General features: G+C 40.1%; 2 protein-coding genes and 1 long non-coding RNA gene across 4 annotated transcripts; 1 reads left to right on the top strand and 2 right to left on the bottom strand.

Annotated features, from left to right (window-relative positions):
• Positions 1-1,922: 1,922 nt before the first annotated feature.
• LOC140549893 (cytosolic carboxypeptidase 2-like) lies at positions 1,923-10,424 on the bottom strand. The gene is made up of 10 exons (XM_072673656.1): positions 10,091-10,424; positions 9,296-9,463; positions 9,057-9,164; positions 8,564-8,711; positions 6,435-7,214; positions 4,103-4,262; positions 3,861-3,987; positions 3,088-3,188; positions 2,824-2,903; positions 1,923-2,665 (listed from the first exon to the last, which is right to left on the bottom strand). The coding sequence occupies exons 1-10, from the start codon at positions 10,200-10,202 to the stop codon at positions 2,527-2,529; spliced, it is 1,923 nt and encodes a 640-aa protein (XP_072529757.1). The 5' UTR covers positions 10,203-10,424; the 3' UTR covers positions 1,923-2,526.
• Positions 10,425-17,010: 6,586 nt separating this feature from the next.
• On the top strand, positions 17,011-19,175 carry LOC140546705 (uncharacterized). The gene is made up of 3 exons (XR_011978363.1): positions 17,011-17,133; positions 18,475-18,568; positions 19,122-19,175. It is a non-coding gene; the product is annotated as an uncharacterized lncRNA (long non-coding RNA).
• Positions 19,176-19,395: 220 nt separating this feature from the next.
• Positions 19,396-24,819, bottom strand: metap2b (methionyl aminopeptidase 2b). 2 transcript variants are annotated; one of them, XM_072670081.1, is made up of 11 exons: positions 24,302-24,819; positions 22,985-23,086; positions 22,775-22,834; positions 22,575-22,677; positions 22,306-22,467; positions 22,025-22,206; positions 21,824-21,918; positions 21,620-21,716; positions 21,414-21,517; positions 20,752-20,867; positions 19,396-20,427 (listed from the first exon to the last, which is right to left on the bottom strand). In XM_072670081.1, the coding sequence occupies exons 1-11, from the start codon at positions 24,453-24,455 to the stop codon at positions 20,175-20,177; spliced, it is 1,428 nt and encodes a 475-aa protein (XP_072526182.1). In that variant the 5' UTR covers positions 24,456-24,819; the 3' UTR covers positions 19,396-20,174. The 2 variants fall into 2 exon arrangements, with proteins under 2 accessions (XP_072526182.1, XP_072526175.1); XM_072670074.1 differs by having other exon boundaries at positions 22,985-23,089; positions 24,302-24,817.
• Positions 24,820-24,882: the final 63 nt, after the last annotated feature.

Here is a 24,882-nt window from a genome sequence, read left to right as displayed (position 1 = left end):
GTCCAAATTACAACCGTCTTGCCAATGGTTTGAGGTTATGCTGAAGAATTTTTTCCTATTATTCCATCCACTTTGTGCGATGTACCAGTTCCACTGGCACTTAGATTAAGCTGTCTGTACTGCACTGAGCTCCTTTGTACTGTGTGTTGGTCAATCCAGAGTGCTGCTAAACAAACCCTTTTGATTAGGACAGCTTGAAAACAGCTGTAGTCAATCATGATCAATAACAGGAAGTTAAGAGGCCTAATCTGAGTGGGTGAATGCATATTTTTGACCATGTGTTAATTTCAGAAAACTCCAGCAATATTAAAATATGTGCACCAAATTCTTATCAAAGATGTGTGTTGTTCACTCTGAGTTCAAGCAAATCACTGAAAGCCATGATGTGTATGAAAACACCCAACCAGAACTGTACACATAATAAAAACACATTTTAAAAAGGGAATTTGAGTCTAGTCTAGTTTTATGAGTTCTGTAAAACCTCTTACTCTCTTGTCTATTTTCAGCTGGTAGACTGGTCTGAGACATAGCACCCCTAACAGAGATAAAAAAAAAAAACAGTGTAAATTAAATACTGATTTGTCTAATGTGTCTGATATTGTCTAATATTATATATTTTATACTTTGACAAATATGCAATAGCAAGAAAAATTGGGACGGGACAAACACCTTTTCTTCGGTACATTATAAAATCTAAAATGCTCACACTGAACTGTACACAACCTGCGAGGAGTCTTCTCTCTGGCTGAGAGCTTAAAGAGGCCTGGTAGCTGTATAGGTTTGGGAAGGTGTTTAGGCCCAGTGGGATACCTAAAAGCAGATATATGCTGAGAAGGCAGAGTGGAGGCCTGAGATACCTGCAGAGAGCAGAACCTATAGGCAGGAACAGCCATAGCTGCAGCAAAAAGTAAGTGGCCTCTTTGAAATGACCTGGTTTTCTGCATTAATTAGTAATAATATGTTGTGTGATCATTATCTGAGTCACAGTTACACACAAACTTTCAGAGAGACTTATGCTCTTATAATTGCTAGCAAGTCATTGACACCTGCATAACTACGACCTCCGTGGAAAAGAAGAAAGTAAAATTGTTAGCATCAAAGGTTTCCAATAAAACATCTTAACAAGTCATCACACAACCAGCAAAAAAAACACTGAAGAAGGGGTTGTGGGTTTGGTTTTCGCTCCAGTCACTGTATGTGAGGAGTTTGGTGTGTTCTCTCTGTGTCCGCACAGCTAGTTGTCAGTGAGTGAGTAAGTGAATGGTTGTATGTGGTACCCTGCAATGGACTGGTGCTCTGGGGCTCTATCCTGGGCGCTCTGTCCTTGTGCCCAAAGATTCTAGATAGGCTCCAGACTGGCACTGCATGATATTGGGAAAATAAATTACATTGCAATCTATATTTTTTCTGCAATATATATTGCAACATTAAACAAATATAGGAACTGTCTCCAGGTGTCAATGTTTCAACATGATATTAATAATGCAGTAGTATATCCAAGATTGGAATAAAATGAATGATATTTAGCAGATATAACCTGCCTCTGGTGTCATAGAAAATGAAAACGGTGTGCAATTTGTGGGTGTGGGTGTTTTGTATAAGCAGCAAAAAAAGTTGTAGCATGACATGTTTGATATCATTTTTCATTGCACATCCTGCGCTTTGACTACTGCACATGCACACATTGAGATAGCGATGCTGAATCAATATATTGTGCAGCCCAACGCCTGCCCTACTGCGACCCTGACCAGAAAGAAGTGCATAAGAAGATGAATGGATGGACCTGAACTCTATGTATACTCTCACACCTGTTAAGTCCAGGACTGGAAACTGGATTCAGTTCAGGTTCAGATTTAAAGATCTCTGTTATCAACTTTTAATAACTGACATATTAACAAATACTTCACAAATGCTGATCTCATAATTCTGACATGTTGCATAAGTGATCACAGTAACATTCAGTCAGAATGGAGTCTCACTCAGCCGCTGAAAAAGTGGTAACTTACAGCTTTCAACACTGAGGTCAGACAAATGTATACTGTATATAGCTGCTGTCCCACTTTTTGACACAATGTGAATCTGGCAGTTGTTTTTTACATTAAAATAAAATGTCATGATGAATGGACCAATAAAAATGCTCCATAATGACTATCACTAAAAGTTAAGAAGGTTGTTGTCCCTCTCTTTGGACAATATAATAACAATTGCAAGTTCATGTGTGGTTTAAATTCATGGTAAAATGTGCCCATACACGCATACATACTTGGGCACCCCTGACACTTTTAACTGATTTTTAAAATAAAAAATCCTCTAACTATCATCTTCAACTTCAACAACTAGAGGAGATTCCTTCCTATTTTACTTCTACATTAACATTAACACACAATAAGACTAAGTATTTAATGTGCCATTACGTTATTTTGCACACACCACATTTATTATTTCTTTTCTTCAGCAAATAAGCAGTAATTATTCTTCAGAATGTGCAAACTGTGTTCTCTGTGGAGGGTGCGAAATTAGTTTCACTTAGAATATCAAAAACATATAAAATCTGACCCACACTTTCTCAAAAAAACGGTCTCTGCAAACACACACACCCACGCATCCAACGGCCTGGAGATGGGCTGGTGGTCCATCAGAATCCGAAGAATTTGATCCACTGGGGCTAAAAGCAAATCAATGAGAATAAAACATTTTACACAATTGTTACAATTGTTTTAATTTCAGCTCATTTTAATACCAAACAATTCACCTTACAGTATGATGAGAAGTCAATTTTGATCATACTGTTGGCAGAATTAAGATCACCTATTTTTGACCTACCAATTTTTGGGTCCAGTATCATTAGCCTGCCCAGTGACCTCCCTTGACATTTCCTGCAACTCCCTTAGGCATGCGTTATACTGCGTAAAGAGTGAGATATGTTGCAAATATTAGCCACTTTAAGCAAATAGGGTTTTATATAGTCCTGTAAAAAAACATAATTCACTGTCATTTTTAATAAGTTTTATATAGAATCAATAACAAAAGATTTCATTTTAAGTGTGGTAGACACACAGTCTCAAGCAAACCAATCAAAATGCAGACCTTTGTCCTGTCCGGGTCACAGTAGTCTAGAAGAGTATCACAGAAGTCAGCCCCAAACATTTCCAGATCTCTGGTATTAAAGTGGGTCGCCCTCCTTTGACCTGTATTGCAATGAAAAATGACTGTGAAATAAAGGTTGAACGATTTCTGGTTTAAAAAAAATGCTCTGACAATGCAGTGTTACAAGTATGATGGCATGTGTATGTCTGGTGTATGTTAGGTCCAGCGGGGTAATCACCAAAAGATTACTATTTCGCTTTATGATGTACCAAGTTTGAGCTCCACTTTCTGTGGACACTGACACAGGAAAAGCTGTGGTCATGAGAACTAGTTTATGTAGCATCTCACATTTCCATAACTAGAGTCTGGTGGTGATGTGCTGCTCTCTAGTACAAACAACACCATATTCTACAAGTCACTGTAGCTTTTTATTGTTTTACGAGTTTTGATTATGGCTTTCGCTAGTTTATGTTAATTATGGGGATGTAAATATAATGAGTCAATACAGATAAAGCAGTCTTTGGGTTTAGGAATTGGCCGGTTTCCAGTCTTGTTTTGGTTATGCTGGATTTCTTTTTAAAATTATGACACAGCAGTGTTTGAGGTTTATAGTTAGTCAGTCTTATTATTCAACTATGCTAAGCAAAATGCAGACACTCTAGGGCCCTTTAAATACATGACCTCATCCTTGCCCTTTAACCTGTCCTATGTTACTTGCAAACAATTATTTCTAAGCCTGAGCAGAGCTCTTAAAATAATAGATGGACACTGACCGATGCTGGAGCCGCAGCAAGACGTCTCCAAAGTGAAGCTGTTAAGGACACCCAGTCTCCAGAAGACCACCCTGCCAGTGCCCACTTTACTGCGCTGCACTCTGAACTTAGAGCCCTGGAAAGAGAACTGAAGACAATGGGCCAATTTATAAACCCTGAAAAAATGTAAACAAACAACACTACTAGACTTATGTTAGATTTTTTACAAAAATCTAACAAGGTGGGGCAAAGTTATCTGGTACCATATCAGGGCAGTTCTTATGAAGCATTAGTGGGAAAACTCTCTGAAGTGGGAGCCTCAGACCCTTCTGAGGGGTCTCACACCCGTAGATGAAGACGTTGTGCTTGCGGCTGTGTCCATGCAGGTCACAGTACATCAGTACCATACGTTCCTCACACAACCTCAGAAAAACAACACAACGTTTAGGAACTGAGAAACAATAAAAAATAGGTTACTGCTGTTATAGCATTGCATTTGTTAAAGGATGCATACTGATCAGCCATTAAATTAAAACCACTGACAGGTGAAGTGAAGTCAGGAGGTGGGCTATATATATTAGACAGGAAGTAAAAAGTCAGTTCTTGAATTGAAGTTTTGTAAGGCAAGTATTATGGGGTGCTCCAGACATGTTTGGCACCTAGGAAGGACAACCAGCGACAGGGTCATGGGTGCCCAAGGATCACTGATGCGAGCCATGGAGGCCCCTCACAACTTAAAGGACCTAAAGGATCTGCTGCTAATGTCTTGGTGCCAGATACCATAGGATACCCTCAGAGGTCTTGTGGAGTCCATAACTTTATAGCTGTTTTGGTGGCACGAGGGGGACCTACAAAATGTGCAAAGCTAAAGAACCAAACATATCTTGGCTGACCACTTACAAACCGGATTCCAAAAAAGTTGGGACACTAAACAAATTGTGAATAAAAACTGAATGCAATGATGTGGAGATGACAAATGTCAATATTTTATTCGTAATAGAACATAGATGACAGATCAAAAGTTTAATCTGAGTAAATGTAACATTTTAAAGGAGAAATATGTTGATTCAAAATTTCATGGCGTCAACAAATCCCAAAAAAGTTGGGACAAGTAGCAATAAGTGGCTGGAAAAAGGAAATTGAGCATATAACGAACAGCTGGAAGACCAATTAACACTAATTAGGTCAATTGACAACATGATTGGGTATAAAAAGAGCTTCTCAGAGTGTCAGTGTCTCTCTGAAGCCAAGATGGTAAGAGGATCACCAATTCCACCATTGTTGCGCAGAAAGATAGTGCAGCAATACCAGAATGGTGTTACCCAGCGTAAAATAGCAAAGACTTTTAAGTTATCATCATTAACCGTGCTTAACATCATCAAAAGATTCAAAGAATCTGGAACAATCGCTGTGCGTAAGGGTCAAGGCCGTAAAACTCTACTGGATGCTCGTGGTCTCCGGGCCCTTAAACGTCACTGCACCTCAAACAGGAATGCCACTGTCAAGGAAATAACAGAATGGGCTCAGGAATACTTCCAGAAATCATTGTCAGTGAACACAATCCACCGTGCCAGGTGAAACTCTACAGTGCAAAGAGGAAGCCATTTCTAAGCAAGCTCCACAAGCTCAGACGTTTGCACTGGGCCAGGGGTCTTTTAAAATGGAGTGTGGCAAAATGGAAGACTGTTCTGTGGTCAGATGAGTCACGATTTGAAGTTCTTTATGGAACACTGGGACGCCATGTCATCCGGACCAGAGAGGACAAGGATAACCCAAGTTGTTATCAACGCTCCGTTCAGAAGCCTGCATCACTGATGGTATGGGGTTGCATGAGTGCTTGTGGCATGGGCAGCTTGCATGTCTGGAAAGGCACCATTAATGCAGAGAACTATGTTCAGGTTCTAGAACAACATATGCTCCCATCTAGACGTCATCTCTTTCAGGGAAGACCCTGCATTTTTCAACAAGATAATGCCAGACCACATTCTGCAGCAATCACAACATCATGGCTACGTAGGAGAAGGATCCGGGTACTGAAATGGCCAGTCTGTAGTCCAGATCTTTCACCTATAGAGAACATTTGGCGCATCATAAAGAGGAAGGTGCGACAAAGAAGGCCCAATACGATTGAACAGTTAAAGGCCTGTATTAGACATGAATGGGAGAGCATTCCTATTTCTAAACTTAAGAAACTGGTCTCCTCTGTACCCAGACGTCTGTTGAGTGTTGTAAGAAGAAGGGGGGATGCCACACAGTGGTAAAAATGGCCTTGTCCCAACTTTTTTGGGATTTGTTGACCATGAAATTTTGAATCAACATATTTCTCCTTTAAAATGTTACATTTACTCAGATTAAAGTTCTATATTTTATTCTATTACGAATAAAATATTGACATTTGCCATCTCCACATCATTGCATTCAGTTTTTATTCACAATTTGTTTAGTGTCCCAACTTTTTTGGAATCCGGTTTGTACATTTGGGGGAAAAATGGAAAGCTGTGTGAAAACAGGACTTTACAAGAGTCCTTTAGGAGTATATTTAATACACCATAATAAATAACTCAGTGTGGTGTAGTTTCAATGTAGTAATTTTACCTCTGCACCATCTGCCGTGTGGCCCACACTGAGGGGAACGAGTTTTTGAAGACTGATCTGTAGTTGCGGTTAAGATCTCTGCCCGTCAGTGAGCATCGAGAGTTTCCCACAATCACCCCATCAGGGTTCAGCATGGGCACCAGCTTAAACACAAACAGATCTCTGAGCAGGGCTGCGTCAGGCGACTCTCCCAGCAAAAAGTCCAGAATGCCCTTCATTACCCAGGAGCTGTTCGTCTCACCAGGATGTACTCGGGCCGTCAGCACCACAGCCGGTTTGGAAAGTGCCTCCTTATCTCTGTTTGGGTTGGTGATGGTCACCACTGGGACCAAGTTCCCTGCCAGCGAGTGACACAGTGTCCGGACCTTACAGAAGTGTGAACACCTGGGGTTACATTCGATCTCTGACAAGTGGCTCCATAGTTTTGTGTAGGTATAAGGGTAGCACTGAGCAAAGTAGCAGACGTCATGGTCGAAAGGAAAGAGTATGGTCCAGGAGAGAGAATAGCAAGGGTTCCCCTGATCGACACGGCCATTGCAGTAGTAGGACACATCCTGTCCCGCCCGATGCCATCCGACACCCAGGGTTTGAGCCTTTTGCTCAGAATACAGGAGCGGCTTCTGGCCCTGCCCATATAGACTGCTGGCTTTCAGGAGGTTGGTGATGGTGAAGCAGTAGCGAACGCCCACTCGTGTGTTCCTCACCTGGAAGTAGAACCACTGTGTGTGCTTAACAGTGTAAAGGTCTGTCCTCAGAGTGAGCTCATAGTCAAACTCTCCACTGTGGAGACAAGAGAAACAATAAACAAATCTTATACCCTCAATAAGGGCGTTCTTTAGGTGGTCTTTAGTAAAAGCAATATTTCTATACAATGACATGCAAAGAGCACCCTGATTTACAAAAGGCAGAGAGTTAAAAATGACACATTTAGTTCCTATTTTTTCATTATTATTTTCAAAATCACAAAAAAGGACCCAAAGTAGTGAAGGTTTGGGCCTCTACAGGGTCAGTAATTAGTAACCTCTCCATTGGCAAATATTATAACTTTGTGTAACCATTTTAAAGCATTTTGTAGCCTTTGTGTGGTAGTCTTGGGCCATCTTGCATGTACTGCTCTTTTGAGGTCTGTTAACAGATTTTCAATAATGTTTAAAGCTTTGTCAATTTCTGCAGCTTGAGGTCCATTTGTGGATTTTGAGGTGTGGTTAGGATCATTATCCTGCTGTAGAAATCATCCTCATTTCAGCTTCAGCTTTCTTACAGATGGTGGGATGGTTCAGAAAAATGTTCCCTTTCCCACTGGCTGCAACACAAGCCAAAAGCATGACTGATCCACCCCTGTGCTTAACAGTTTAAGGGGTGTTCTTTTTATTACAATCTTGCACCTTTTTTTCTATTTTAACTTAATCAGTCTACAGGACTTGTGTAGATGTCCCTTTGAAAGGTTCTGACCCTGAATTTTGTGGTGAGGATTAAAGGATGACTCTTCATTGAAGATGATATTTGTGCAGGTCAGAAGTGCACCACCACTTCAGAGTCTGTTAAAACCTCCTTTTGTAGTTTTCTTGGTTTTCCAGATCTTATCTTTTTAACTTTAACCATTGTTCCTGCTAAAAGCCATTTCTTAATTACATTACAAACAGCTACCTGAAAATGCTTTGCTTATAGCCTTCTCCTGCTTTGTAGACATTAATTATTTATATTATTTGAATGCAGTTAATTAGAGGAGCCCATGGCTGATGATCGTTGGGACAAGGTTTGAGCAGTCACTTTCTAATTATTTATAATGCTTTGGAATGTGCATCAACTTGTCTTTCCTAACAATATAATGACTAACACACTAATTAAGGTCTGAGACCATGGTAAAAGTTATCCGAGAACTTAAAGCTTTTTTTATTTTATAAGTATTCAAAAATACATATACACACACATATATATATATATATATATATATATATATATATATATATATATATATATATATATATATATTTGTAAGTTTTATAAGTACTACATATAATCATTTTTGGAAATGTTTTTAAAGGAGTTTGATATCAGTAATACTGTTCATGAGTTGGCCAGCGAAGGCCTATTATTGCCACTGTCATAACAAAACAAACTGTTCTTACATTCTGTGTGCCTTCAGAAGATTGCCACTCTCGAATCGCCCTTCAAACAGCAGCGTGGTGTCATTAGGCCCAGAAAGGGAGACTGAGGCCAGGCTCGGAGAGGACAGCTTGGTCTTAATTTGCGACCCTGAGAAATAATGTTCTTGACCTGACACATAAATACATACATAGACACATTTACAATGAGGCAACATGACAGAAAATAATCCAGCACAAACACATTACTTGAAATGAACATGCATAATATTTATGTGCTTACTTACTGTATGTTTCACTTCAACTGATTTGTTATATTCTTTTTAATTTCTGTTTATGTATCTGTACATATATGGGAGGCTACCTTGCTTTTAACTTTGCTTTACTCTTGTTTCCTTTCATTGTACTAAATTCTACTAATTCTATTAATAAAGTGATATATATATATATATATATATATATATATATATATATATATATATATATATAAGAAAAGACAATGTCTCCTTTTTTTTACCTTGATGTGCATCAAAAACTAATCTTCCCTCTTGCCCATCAAAGTTTCCTGAACATTTACTAGTTTTCACAGGGGAACACAGAGGTTCTGGATGGGCTGGTGCCCAATCTGAAAAGAGACGTTTGTTCACATTACAAACATTATACCACATATACACAGTTCATACACCTCTGACTGTAATTTCCACAAACAGACAAACAAGATGCGTTGATTGTTGTGTCAGAAATGTTTCGTCTTACCGATATGATGTATTTCCTCTGGAATCACTTCGCATTCTCGAGGCCAGCGGGGCAGAACATGAGGTCCGTACAGGTGACAAGGTTCACGCAGCCGAGGCAAAACCCGTCCTGACTGATATTCAAACACTACTTGGGTGGTTCTTGGTATAGTGGACACTCCAATAAATTCTGTTTAAAAACAGTTACATCATTCACCATTCACTTACCAATGAATTTATATCTCCTGTGTTTTAGTGACTGAAAATGAAGCTGACACAATCTTTAAAGGGCATGTACCATCCCCTTGACTTAACTTAAATCTTTTACATTTGTTTTAAATATATATGGCTTTTAATATAGTAGGTGAACAATTTTAACAGTTAGTTTTAAAACACACAGTTTGCATTTGAAATTCACTGCTTTTGTGAATAAATAGAGTCAGCAGTTTTGCACTGCTTACTAATCTTGACGTTATAAGGAGTGTTTCTGCACGGAATGAGGCACCATCTAGGGCAACTAATTGGAATAGAGCCCATTTGCAGATGTCTTAAAAACCACTTGTGACATGTGATTAGTTTCTGGATTATATCCTGATAAAATGTTAGCCACATGCATTTACACATGGTAATCAAAATGATTTTTTTTAATTGCTGGTTGCACAGCAATTATTACTGATGTATTGTAGTTTATAAGACCACACAAATGCCACAAATGGACTCTAGAGGAAAACATAACCTGTAAAGTAGGGGATATGGGCAATTTTGACTTCCAATGACTTATACTCATGCACTTTCATGTTCAGTGAGGCCAACTCACCCACGGCTGCTTTTTTAGTTTGCTGCTGGTCCTCCCACTTAACTTCCTCCTCTTCGTCAGACATCGAATAGCGAAGGGAGGACAGGGGTGACACTTGCCTGCTACTCTTCATTTCATTCTCTTATTGAGTCCTACCGGTGAGAAAGCATTGTTTCCAAATCATCCATTAAATATAGTGATTTGTCAAATACGATTTTCATAGATAATTAGCCAGTCCAAAAAGTAGTTAGTTGCCTTAGCTATCAACTTAACTAGGGGTGTGTCAGTATGCTGATCCTATATTGATGGATTTGATTAATTTAGTGCATCATCATTCTGTACTGTAGAGTCAGAAAAGTAGATCATTTTAAAGACGATAGCAGTCATTTAGCCTTTTTTGTAGGTGATGTACCATCAACCCCATCAATACCCTTTTTGATGCATTGATCTTGTCAGTCTGAAAAATGTAGCTGTTCCTCCAAAGTACACTCATATATCAAAGCAGAAAACAACATTGACAAGATTTGTCCATAAAATGTCTATGGTAACATATTAAAACTACCCATTTAAATCAGTAGGCAGAGGAAAATCAGGTAAGATTAGTTTAGTTAGACCGGTCAGCTAAGTTATGGTGAGCATACATGCAAGGGATTGATTTGGGCATATACTCTGTTAAAGCTATTTATTAATCTTAGTAATTATTATTATTAATGTTTAGTAATATAGCTACCTGCACGGCTCTAGGGGTATTTAGCTAACACCCTCCTACCTTCACACATTTAGGCCTACTTGATGCCTCCCACCACAACTTCTCAGTCATGGTTGAAGCCTGTGTGTGCTCTTTTTTTAAAATCAAAATATGGTCTCCACAGCTAAGTTAATCCAGCCAGCTGTAATGAATGTCCAGCTTAACAAATTAATGGACACTCCTGGACAGCTGACATGAGAAAGCTAGCATAGCTAACTGCAGAGGCGAATTCTATCTAGAGATGGTAGATAAATTCAGGTCCAGGAAGTGAAAATCTTCTCAGGGACTTTGATCAAAACAGCCTGGGCAGCTCTAAAGAGCTCGGACCTGCAGCAGAGCTGTCCAGGATGACTGAACAAAATTCTTGGATGGATTTTTCCGTTCTGAAAGTTAGACTCCTCTCCAGGATTTTGATCAAACAGCCTGAGCAGCTTTAGCTAGCTAGTTAGCTCGGACCTGCAACAGAGGTGTCCACACAGTTAAAACTAGCTAGCTAGCTAAACATTGGGGAAGGTTTTGTCAGTGGTTTCTATAATTAAGACATCCATTTGGATTCAGAGTCGACTCCATATTTTGTGTAAACAAACAGCACTTCTTCACCAAATCCACCCATACCGTCACCCACCTTTAGCTAGCTAGCTCCACACCAACCGGCCGGTGGGTGGCGCTGCTGCTCCGGCGTTGCTAAGCGGGCTTCCACCGCTGGCTGCATCGCTCCCTCTCCCTGATGTGTTTACACTCGAAATGTAACGTACCGAGCCAGCTAAAATCTGCTGACCTGGAAATTATGTAAAAGTAAATAATCCTAGCGATGGGAGAATCTGTCACAGACACATTCAGGTACTTTTAATTTCATTTCTGAACCTTTTCCTAAGTTTCAATTAATGATAGCAATTCAAAACAGCCCCTTTTCCCTCTTAGCCGAAAGAGTGATGGCGGCAGTCACTGCACCTACTACAGGCTTTCCCTCAAGACAGGTGAGAGGGAGGGTTATGGTTGCTTATGAGCTACAGCTAGTAAGTATGTTTAGTAAAATACTGACTGTCCTACATCAGAGATGTCATTCATTTTTACGGCATTTAGCAGACGCTCTTATCCAGAGCGACTTACAAGGTGACTGGTATTACAGAGGAGGGTCAGGGTAGTGTTAGGAGTCTTGCCCAGGGACTCTTATTGGTGTAGCGCAGCACAGTCACCCAGACTGGGAATCGAACCCCAGCCTCCCACATGGTGTGGTAGCTTAGTGGCAGGTAGTGGTGTTATCTGTTGCGCCACACCAACCACCATTCATAATCATTTAGCTAAATGTCCTTCGGTGAAGCCCTCAGAAACTGCTCCCAACAGGCAGTATTTCTTTAAGAAGGTATTGCTAGCTATATGAGATAGATAGATAGATAGATAGATAGACATAACCCCGATTATATTTAATGATGACCAGTATGGGGAATATACTGGAAAAATAGCAGTCTTTTTTTTTTAATGTTCTTATAGGTGAGGATGGCAGGAAAGCTGGGAACCCCTTTCTGCTTCCTACAGATGAGGAAATCTTAGTAAAGAGAGAGCAAGATGCAGCCATCAGTAAGCAAGTGTGTATGAAAAGGCCTGTACCTGAAATACTAACCAGTGAATCCTAATGTTGTTAGGCTGATCATTGAACAGTAGGTGTGCTTCTCACCCTGTCCTATCATTTTCAGGAGAAGGCATTCGTCAGAAGCCTCCCTGTGCATAAGAAGACCACTATTCTGTCTCGCCTCAGGTGTCGCCCAGCCCTATTAAGGAGTATGAGGGAGGACACTATTTCTGAGACAGAAAAATCCAAAAGGGACAGGAAACCTTGGGCAGCAGTCAGGAATAAAGGCAATTGGTGCTACACATTGAATCATTTTAGCCTAATCCTCGCTCTTCATACAGTGAGGCCGCAGCACAGATTTGGTTGTTAAATGAGTGTTAAAATGACACTCATGTACAAGATGTAATTTTAACGTTGGTTCAGTGACTATTGTTCGGTGGGATGAGGGGATATCTGCTGAATCTCGTGCTGAATTCTCTGTCTACTGAATGGGTAGGTCGCTACCAGACAGAGGAGACCGTTAAGGATTATCTGATGAAGCAGAGAGAAGCATTTCTGGTTCAGGTAAATGTAATACACATAATGTGGCAGTGATAAATGCTGGGATATTGTCGAAATGTATTTTTAAATGTGGCTATTGTCTCCACAGTATCCTCTCACAGTGAAGAGAGAAAACATTCACAAGCTTCAGAAAGACATTGAGACGCAGCGACTCAGGATTTATCGAGTCGAGAAGCTGTTGCAAGATGATGCCATTGCTTTTGAAAGATTTGTTTCAGAGAGCGAGGAAAATGCAAAAGAGGCTGTCCAGCAGTGAGTACAGTTAGGTCCATATATATTTGGACACTAACACAAATTCTGTTTTTTTACTGTTTACTGAAACATATTTAATTTATAGCTATGTATTTAACATGAACATAAAGTCCAGAGCTTTCATTTGAGTGTATTCACATTAAAATGAGATGAAGGGTTTAGAAGTTTCAGCTCCTTAACATGTGCCACCCTGTTTTTAAAGGGACCAAAAGTAATTGGACAATTGCCTCATAGGCTATTTCATGGGCATGTGTGAGCATTTCCTTCGTTATGTCATTCTCAATTTAGCAGATAAACGGCCTGGAGTTGATTTGAGGTGTGGTGCTTGCATTTTATAATTTTGCTGTGAAGAAAACATGCGGTCAAAGGAGCTCTCCATGCAGGTGAAACAAGCCATCCTTATGCTGCAAAACCAGAAAAAAACATCTGAGAAATTGCTACAGTTCTGGAAGAACATTCTTTGGACAGATGAAACCAAGATCAACCTCTACCGGAATGATGGAAAGAAAAAAGTATGGTGAAGCTCATGATCCAAAGCATGCTACATCATCTGTAAAACACAGTTGAGGCAGTGTGATGACTTGGGCATGCATGGCTGCCACTGGCACCGAGTCACTAGTGGTTATTGATGATGTGTCACAGGACAGAAGCAGCTGGATGAATTCTGAGGTATTCAGAGACATACTATGTGCTCAGATCTAGCCAAATGCAGCCAAACTGATTGGTCTCTGTTTCATAATACAGATGGACAATGACCCAAAACATAAAGCCAAAGCAACCCAAGAGGTTATTAAAGCAAAGAAGTGGAATATTCTTGAGATTCTTCAGTCAACTGATCTCAACCCAATTGAGCATTCATTTCACTTGTTAAAGCCTAAACTTCAGACAGAAAGGCCCACAAACAAACATCAACTGAAAACTGCTGCAGTAAAGGCCTGACACAGCGTCTGGTGATGTCCATGAGTTCAAGACCTCAGGCAGTCATTGCCAAAAAAGGATTTTCAACCAAATATTAGAAATGAACATTTAATTTACAATTATTTAATTTGTCCAATTACATTTGAGCCCCTGAAATGAAGGGATTGTGTTTAAAAATGATTTAGTTCCTGATTTAGTTAGTTTTTATGCAATCATTTTGTTCAACCCACTGAATTAAATCTTCTCTGATACGATTGGTGTAACATAGTGGTTGCAACAGTGCCTTCCCAGTAACAGAATTGGATTTGATTTCCTGATCTGGCAAGCACACCATGCTACACCAATAATAGTATTTGGGCAAGACCCTAATGCTGTGTAACATGAGTTAGATTTAAGACACTCTGGTGTCAGCCAAAATGCCAGACATGTAAATACTAATTAAGGACCATTTTGTAGTGTATTTGTTGTTAGTGCTCTAAATTAAACTCTTAAACCAATTCCAGAGCTGAGAAGGAAACCATGCTCAACATGGAAATAACAGCAAGGGTCAAAAAGGCAACAGCACAAAAGATGAAACTGAAAAGGTAAAGCACAAACTCACAAATTAAGTTCACTCCAGTATAAGAAAAAAAAAGTTTCTATTATTAGTACCATTAGAACCATTAGGGCAGTGGTGGCTCAGCGGTTAGAGCACCGGGATATCGATAACAGGGTTGTGGGGTCGATTCCCGGGCTTGGCAAGCTGCCACTGTTGGGCCCTTGAGCAAGGCCCTTTACTCTTTCTGCTCTCCGGGCGCTGGAGTTAGCTGCCCACTGCTCTGGGTGTGTGTGTGCTCACTGCCCCTAGTTCACTAGTGTGTGTGTGTGTTCACTACCACAGATGGTTTAAATGCGGAGAACACATTTTGCTGTACAGTGTACACTGTACAGTGACAAATATGTGCAAATATATGCACCTGAAATAGGGAGAATGGTGCCTCTGTCGTTGCCACTCCAGGCCAGAATGCTGACTACTACACTATGTGACTTTGGTGAAACATGATCAGATTTGTGCTCGTTTTTGTGTAAATGCCTGTAATATTACTCTACCTTGTCAGTCCACATGCTTCTTACACTTCAGATACTGGCTCTGTATCTCTGAAGCCCTAATCGGATGTGACTAGTTTGACATGAGGAGGTGGAGTAATGTCATTATTACCAGAGTCTCTCTGTGATTTAAGTCCTGTCCCAATGCGCCATGTCAGTCATTTATACAGACTGGGTGCTCCCGCATCAGTAAAGGTTCCGGCACCTTTTACCTTCTGTAAAACGATCCATAAAAGAAAGGTTATATTAATCCTGAGCAAATCGACATGTGGGTAAATATTCAGCCATGTCCTGTGGAAAAAGGGAGTTTTTGTGTATTTTCTTAAGTATGGAGATGCTTAAAGAAGCATTTAGGTTTGTCATGCATGCACAGATACTGCTGGTTGTTTAAGTCTATGGCAACCTTAGTCAAATCCAGAAGACCAACAAAAGCGTGGCAAGTCATTGTGTAGCGTAGCCTATGGCCTATATAAGTGTTATTAACAAAAGTGTTATGAACTTAATTTTTTTCACTTTTTTTTGGTTTGGAGGATTTTAAGATTGCCTATCATGATGTTCTTTGGAGGTACAGGCAGTGTGTGAATCAGATTGCCACAGCTATCTCAAACATTTCTTATCCCATGTAAACAGACGTCATGTAGTAAAATACACCCCCAACAACCCCCCCCCCCCCAACATATAGCAGCTTATAGCAGCTTATAGCAGTGGTGTAAAACTACACTTCCAACTGTAGGGGGAGCCCATTGACCAAAAAAAAAAAAAAACAATTCTTGCATAATGCTCCAAGATTGTTCAATGATTTGCTTGATCTTTGCTTGATCAGTGAAATCTCTAAGTACCAAGACAAACTGGAGGAGTATAAGACATATAAGACGTTTCTAATGGCAGTAGCCCCTCCACAATGGCATGAGGAGCAAAACCAAAAGAAAGAACAGAGGCGTAAGGGCAGGATGAAAGAGAGGAACCTCACATTTCTTTCCTCCAATACTAAAGGTACATTTGAAAAACTGTTCTGGATCTTAGTCTAAATATACTCTGACTTGCATCTTGATCTTGATCTCTGGTCAACTGTAGAGTGCAGTGTGTATTAACACGCTGTTTTATGTTGTTTTGTTGATGCAGCTGCTGGAAAATGTGATCCAAAAATGATAAAGTCTACAAAAGTGAAGCGGCTTAATAAATGGTAATGTGGTGTATAAAGACAGATTACTGTGACATGTTCGTGTCAATGTCAAGTTTTAAGTTTAGATTTGTATGACATCCAACATCCACAGCAGTGGAAGACAAAGCACCAACCAGGAGAGACAAGGTTCTGCCATTGCAGTAGAAAATGAGCCAATGGATTCCGATTTCTCTGACAGTGATGAGGTCTGTCGTTGTTACCTGAAATTTTTATTTCATTGAATTTGTGTTGAAAACTCCTATAATGTGATGGAAATGACACTACTAAAGTAATAGATTACAGCCATTAGTAATAGGCTGCCTAAATGTGTGTTTTTGACTCAATAGGAGCCAGCACTGTATTTCTCCAACCCAAAAGAGTTGCTGAATGTTCTGACAGAGGAGGAAGAACAGAATCTCTTCTGCAACCAGAACTTACAGGATACAGAGGAGGCCATGGCTGAGATTCAGAAAACTGTCAAGCAGACACAGGAAAAAATGTAGGAAGTCGAGTCAGAGCATGGATTGAATCAGATCTGTATGAAACTGGCAGTAAAAAAAGATTACAAAGATTAAAGCTTTTCATTGCAGTAATATAATATCCAATTATGCTTTGTCTTATTGTTGACAAGGAAAAATAAGATTCAGCTTCTACAACAACAGATCGAGATCATGGAATCCACCACCCGAAGAGAAAAGGAAAAAGCTTCAGAATTAGAACTGAAGACAAAGATCTTCTGTTGTGGAGAATACAGGGCAGACAAACAGGTCAGTGGAATTCATTTACTTGGGTAAAAAAAAGTGGTGGGCAGGACATTTAGGGCAGCGCACAGCACAGCAGCAGTTTAATGTTGATATCTATGACACAAATCATTTCTGATCCTGCACTATACTGTTATATCATTAGCGGTGAATAGTCATATCTGACGGCTTTGCCTATGTTCCTGTTTTAGGAACACATGCTTAACCTGTTGCAGAAGAAAGTAAAGGATGTATACAGAGCTGTTGTTGGTGACCAGGTCTCGAATATCAGCACTCTAGACATGTTAGCGAATATCGAGAACAAGGCGATGAACATTCTGGACTCGTTAGAGACAATGGCTCCTGAAAAAGTGGATTTTGTTCAATCAAAGAGAGACAAGGAGAGGAAAATGAAGTAAGGAAGAGTCAACAAACCAATATGAAACCAAGCAATTCTGCTCCTGGAGATCTACCTTTGCGCAGGTTTCATCTCCAACTGAAATCTAATACACCTCATTCAGCTAATCAAGGATGTCTTAAGGTTGGAACTGAAGCCTGCAGGAAGATGGATGTACATGAGCACAGTTATCAGTGCTTAACATGGGGATTGTATTCCAGTTAGTTTTACTGCACTGTTCAATCTTTGAGATGTTTCAGATGATCTTTGAGAAGTTATTGTAACGTGTGGAAAATGGGTTTGTTGTGAAATATCTTGGTGTAAAACCCAGACTGAATCAGATTTCTTAACAATGGTGGTGACAGGAACAGGGTTGTTCAAAATGTATAAGTATTCGATGATAATAGTAAAATGTTTGATCTGAGGACAAACAAGTTATCTTTGGATACTGAGCTGCCTCATAACTGAGTGAGTCTCACTCTGCAGTACATGGACATGCAGCATAACTTCCATGCAGTATTCTTTAGAGCTTTAAACATTGCATTGCTTTCATAACTGCTGTGAACATTGCTGCCTTTGGGAGTGGGGGAAACAGTCACATTCTTTGCAGTGAAAGGCCCGGGTATGAGCTCTATTCGCATCTATAGAATTTTTTAACGTGTCATGGTTTATTATAAGATAGGTGTGCTGTACAAATCACTTGTATTGCTTACATACAATTATAAATTTCTTCAAAATTATAAATCTATGACTAAATACTTTGTAGGTAGTGCATACACAACCCTTTATTTTGTTGTGTATTGTATTAGTGAATTTTTTTTTTTTTTAGTCCTGCTGATCGAGTTTCTGCACAATTACTCCAAAAATGTCCAATCAAATGTAAACCTTTTGTTTGTTTAGACTGTAGTTTTTTTGTTTTTTTAAACACAGCACAGTAGCCATACTTTGCTTTATCCACCCCTGTATTACAGAATGCTAGAAGAAAAGGCACGGCTGAAGAAACGGCATCAGGAGGAGAGGTGTAAACTGCTCATGGAACGGGCCACTGCAGACATCAGTAAAAGGGTTTGCATTTATTAATATAAGATTCTTTTCACGATTGGACCTCTCTTATATCTAGCCTCATTCAAGTAGATAAGAGAGATCCAAAGGAATGACATACATTGCTGCTTGAAAGTTTATGAAGCCTTTTTGCATTTTTTATTTTTGCATTTCTACATAAATTTTACCTAGAAGTCATATACAATTTCCATTACTAGGTAGAGAACTTAATTAACCAAATCACACAAATACATAGATTTTATGTTTATTTACTGAGCAACATTATCCAATTATACAAATCTTTAATCTGCTTCAAGTCCAAGATGGCTTGCCATTGTAAATATAGGTATGGATTCTGGTTTGCACCAACAAATCCCACAGAACATCAGGGTAACTGTCCGTGAACTGAAGCTTATCCCGAAGTGGGCCGTTCAGCAAATGAACACAAGTCTACAAGTAGTTAAAACTGCTCAAAGGGTACACAATCTTTCTAGCAGCATTGTACGCCTAAATATTATTACAGGCAGGGTTTGGTTTTTAACTTGCCACTTGCACCTTTATTGTTCTTATTTTCTAGATTGGAAGAAAGCTGATGCCACGCTCTGAACCACTTGGGAACAAAAATAAGGACAAAACCCATGCGATGGTCACTAACGAGCAACAGGACCACCTCTATTTCTTCACTTGAAGTCTAGCTGCTTTCAGTTAGTCCAACCGTAACGCATGCATTTATTAAGCTGTATTTTATTTTATATACAGTATGGCTTTAGTTAGTTTCACATTTTGGTATTTTGTTTCACATTTCATTAAAGTGTGTTTCCAAATGCAGTGAGAAGACAAGTTCAACTTAACTGTTTAAGTAATAATTTCTTACAAATTTTATTTGTAATTCAAAATAAAACACTACATTGTGCTTTACCCAGAAAGGTGACTGAATTCAGCTTAAAACACAGCTCAGCCCAAACATGCAAGGTTATTATGCATCATCGCCCGATGTAGTCCAAATGATGTAAGCCTTATTACTTGTTTTTATAAAGGCAACAAAGCACAACTGCATGTTTAAGATCTATCTACATGGTTTTAATGGCTTATTCCTGTGATCAGGAATGAAAAGAATCCAATTTCTGTACCAGCCTACAAATGCACCCATAATCTGAAAGAAGAATTCAATCAAATGAGGCTAAAACTGAAAGCTGCAGAGGAACATAGCTGTCCCAATAAGAAGGAAAGGAAATGTATATATCTCAGTGAACATGAACTTCTCTGCACCAATCTAAGTATTTTTTTTTTTGCATGGTGGTGTAGTAATACAGCTTGACTTTAGTCCTCCCTGGGCCAACATGGTGCGTTTACATTAAGAAACGTCCACCAATTTTTCAAAATTTTACACTTGCACATTTTGGAGGGTGTGGATTTCATGGCTATCTGTCCAGAACCTCCAAAAGCATACAGAATGCCAACAGCCAAAACCACAATTCACCCGCTCTGTCTCTCAGCCCAAACCCCCCGCCCAAGAATACCACAAACGTTGAAACTTGACAGGCACAGGCTAGCCAAGCATTCGTCTCCTACCAAACTCCAACCACACGAACATGTCTGTGAAATTTTGAGAAATTGGTGAGCCCAAGCTCTAATAATCATCGCCACGGCTGACCACCTCCTTGCAGGTTGGCCTCAGTAGGATGGTGTGCTCAAACTGAGCAGTGTAGCAGCCTTTGGTGTCACACAGAGGCGGGTAGGGGTCAATGATGCCCAGGTCGCACAGGTTCTTCAGTGCCATCAGGTACTTTGATTCGCCCAGGCGATCTAGCCAGCGGCGGCAAAAGGCCAGTGTGCCGAAATTGTCATTGACAACATTCAGGAGGTGCTTGGCCCTTGGGAGTCTAAAAGACAAATAGCAAGCAAAATAAGCATAGGGTTGATCAAGTACATGGTCCACATTTTAGTAATAATGGGCCTCATCCAATATTTCATGGGATTTGTTTCATTTATGAGAGATTCATATTTTTAAGAGCAGAGCTGTGAAAAATTAAGCTGTTCCAAAAAAAAAAAAAAAATAAGAAGAAAATCTCAGAAAGGTATTGATGAATGAGGCCCAATTATGTAGTGAATTTTACACAAAATACAGAATTAATGCTCCATTAAGTTCATTAATTAATCATAAGTTAACCACTCTTCTTTTGGCTTGTAATGGTAAAATGACTTGCCTGATTGGCACATGTCCAACTTCAAAATTTTTCATGTAATGTGAGCACTCCATGTCATCATGCACCATGCCTTTTCCGGTGCTTCCAAAGGTCTCAATGGCATACACCTCTCCTTCCTGCAAAAGAAAGGAGCAGTGGGACTTGGGTTCTTATTTTCCCTGTAGCACATGTTGAGGGATGCTAAAACAAATGTCCAAAAATGTATGCTTTTAAATGTGTCAAGTTCCTTTGCCTGTAAGGAATTTAGACAGTAAACATATCAAAACCCAGGGGCCTGAGGAGTCAGGGTTAGCTCAACCACACCTCCTATGTCTTATGGAGCTGTCAGTTATTGATAGCTAAAATTCACAGTGTGGCTGTAATGATAAGCTCTTTGAACACACCCAATTGTAGCCCTGAAACTGAAGTGGGCACATCAGTGTTTTTTTTATTAATAAAGCTTATTCTGAAATCATACTTTTATCAAACATTAAATAATATGAATTCCTTAAGTGCAGGAGGAGAGGAAAAAAGTCCTGTGAACACTCCAGGTGTCATAAGTTAGCATTTCACAATAAACACTGAACACAGCGTCTACTTTAGCATAATCATATGTTGCAGTCCCAATGCTGCTGTATTGTTAAAAAAATGTGATGGAGAAATAGGTTGATTGTGAAACTAACCTCCATTCTGGTTGCCTCGCCACCTTTGACAATGGGGACAGTCTTGCCAGCATGTATTCTGTACTGTCCAATGGAGTGGCCATTGAGATTCCGGATTGGCTTCACTACAGGAAATTATGGTGAAAAATACATAATATTAGAGACAACCAACCCAGTTGTGTCCTTTCTGTAAGTCAGGTATGGTACACTGCAGCAATATTTCATACCTTGATACGTTTTGCCATCTAGCTCAACCTCATAAGACTCCATGACCTCCTGAATGGATTCCCCAATATCACACAGACGGACATCAATTCCTGCACACTGGCAAATAAAATTACAAAGAAGATATTAGTACAGGAAGCCATGAAGCTCACCTTTTTCATCCATTACAAACCACTGCTATGACACCGCTTTTAACCAAAACCAACCTTAATTCCAGTATTTGTGGCATCTTTAACAGCTTCCAGCAGTTTGTCATACTTTGGGTTGAAGGTGACAGTGAAGGCACAGTCAATAATTCGACCTGCAAGACAATTACAATGTAAGCAATTGGTGAAAAAAATGGAAAGTACCAGGTGTAAATGTAGAATGCAGTGCTCTGTATTTGGGGGAAGAAAAACCTCACACACCATTAATGTGCGTGCCGAAGTCGATCTTGCAGACATCATCGTACTGGAGCACTGTGGGGTCCCCAGCATTGGGGGTGTAGTGCGCAGCACAGTGGTTAAGAGAGCAGCCAGTGGGAAACGCAAGACCAGCATTCAGACCATTCTCTTTGATTAGTTTTCTAGAGCAGTCCTCCAGTTTCTCACTGTAAACATTAGAACACACAGGCAAAGGCAGATGTGAGGATTAAGTTCAAAATTCTGCAAGAGTCTCAAAGACACATGAAAAAAAGCTTCGAACTCACCAGATCTCAATCATAGTCATGCCTGGCTTAATCCAGCTCATGACGTACTTCCGGACTTGCCGGTGAGCTTCTGCCGCCTGCCTAAAGTCATTCCACATCTCCTCATTGGCCTTGTCCAACACTCGCTTCTCCTCACTGCTTGTTCTCCAGGCAGCACTGCGGCTGAGAAGGGCACAAGACCGTGAGCCCATAAACATTTAAGAAACATGACATTTTATCTATGCCTGGTTCTTCAACCAGAATGAGCAATGCATGGATGTGGTCTGTACCCGTCTTGTAGAGTTGGGTATTCACATTCCTGTCCCTTGGTGAAAACTCCACTTGGATAAAGTTCACATATGGGAATAGATGGAGGATCTGTCTGCACTTTGGCTGAAAAAGAAGAGAGAGAAAAACAATGAAGTATAAAATACTGTACATTAACTTGAGAATTGTGTCCCTATTGAAAGGGGTCTGATCAACAACTTACGTCCTTTCTTTTTCTTCTTCTTTTTCTTCTTTTTTCCAGCAGAATCTCCTTCCTCACCATCTGACCAATAAAAACCCCAGAAGATTTAATTGATGTGTAGAAAGATATTCACAAATAATGCCTGTTGTTTAAAGGCATAAAACCAAGCACATTAACCTGTAGTAAGATTAACACCTCATTTATTGGCTACAAATAAAAGAGAACACAAACCATCCTCGCCATCATCTTCCTTTTCTTGGTCATCCAAGGTCTGCTGATCCAACTGTTTTGTCACTTTACTGATGTCAGATTCTCCTTCGCCATTATTGTTTCCTGCTGACAAGACCACACACACAAACCGTCTCATAAATCATGATCTTTTGAGCCCATTTGAGTGCCTTTCTAAAAGACACAGGCCTGTAACTGGCAATTATAGGGCATATTTCCCTCCATGATGTTTTAGCAACACATTTGGTGAACTAACAGTCTTGTATTTGTGGACTGCAAGGTGTCAGTGGAAGCTTTAAAATCATACAATGTCTATAGAGGTTTAGCAGCAGGAAAACATCTCTCATCTACACATTTTTATCACCCGTCCTAAACACAGTAGAGGTTGTGTTTGTTGGCTGAAGTTTGTATTTTTAGTTCAATAGTGGATTGGTGAAGCTCTGAAATGAAACAGAAATCTGTCACAACATAAGAAATCTATAGATCCAGTTCAAAAGCAAAGATTTATAACTTTTGATTGCCTCAACATGTCTTGGTCGATCAAAAACATCTGGGGGGAAGAGGAAAGAACTGGGCACTTGATCATTAGATGAACTATTTCTATAGGTTTGCCTAAAGTCTTGAATTTTAGAGATGTCATCTGGGAGGCTGTTGCTGACAGGAATGGCTCCCAGTACTACACTAAACACTAGTACATTAATGTCTGGTCACTGATCTTGACTCTAAAACCCTGATCCTAATTTTTAAAGCAATATTCGACATTAAACTGTAAAAATCAAATCGTTTCTTGAAGACACAGTCCAGTGTTTAGAGAGGTGAGCTCTAAAACACCCTGCCTGTAAACTACCAAAAAAGTAAATAAATAAAAACAGAGTCAGGGTGGTAAATAAACACGCTGTTGGAAAGGGGACAGAGAATAGCATGAGTGGAGCAGCCTGCCCGGCGATGCGTACTGAGGCCTACAGCCAGGCTCTGAACACACTGTGAAAGAGCTAGCCTAGCGGGCTACACTCACATAACACAGGGAACCAACCAGCCAGCTAATGTTACTGGAGCTAGCACATGCGATCCCACCACAGTCAAACCATCCCCCACCCCCCAGATCACAGTTAGACCTCGAGATAAAGAGGTTTGCCTGCACCATCAGGAGACCAGCAGCAAGTCTGCTGAATTGCACACTGCTTTATGAAGGCTCTGGGTCAGCTCAGGCTGTCCGTTAATCCAGAGAGAGCTGGTGCAGGTGTGGACTGAGCCCTAGGGGCAGACGGACACAGCGGCGTGGGAGCTGCCTCACCATCAGCGCCGATGTGCTCTATTTACCTTCGGCCGCCGCTTTACTCTTCTTCTTCTTTTTCCTCCTCTTTTTTGAAGCCTCCTCTGTGTGCTCCGCTTCGTCCTTTAGGTCGTGCGCATCTCCGTTTTGGAGGATCTCCACTTTAGCAGTTCCCTGCTCCGTCAACTCTTCATCCGCCATGATTAAGCAGGAGGGCCGCCCCGCAGCACAGACTTGTGGGAAATGTCTGCCCTAATTAGCCGAGTGTCTTTTTTAGCGTCACACCGGAACTCCAGCGCGACCCATTCTGGTACAGGTTACAGGGATGGGTACAGTTTAATTATTTGTCTGTTGGCAACGTTTCAGTTTCTAAATATACGATGTGATGTGGTGTATCCTCAGAGGAGAGTCTGTGGTACTTCTTAGCTCACCAAACTTATTATGGTGAGCTAAGAAGTGCATATAATATTATACTTATATTATATGCACGAAGGTAGAGCTCCTAAAACTCTCTGTTGCCATCGGTACACTGGCTTTAGTCGTAGAGCATCAAATTTATTTATTTATTAAGGTCCATCACTGAAGAAATACTTGTTTTTTTTAATATATAAAAACATAAAAGCCTTGC

Source organism: Salminus brasiliensis, chromosome 2 (assembly GCF_030463535.1).
Source record: "Salminus brasiliensis chromosome 2, fSalBra1.hap2, whole genome shotgun sequence".
In the NCBI taxonomy this organism is placed as follows: Eukaryota; Metazoa; Chordata; class Actinopteri; order Characiformes; family Bryconidae; genus Salminus; species Salminus brasiliensis.
This window is presented reverse-complemented; position numbering and strand designations above follow the sequence as displayed.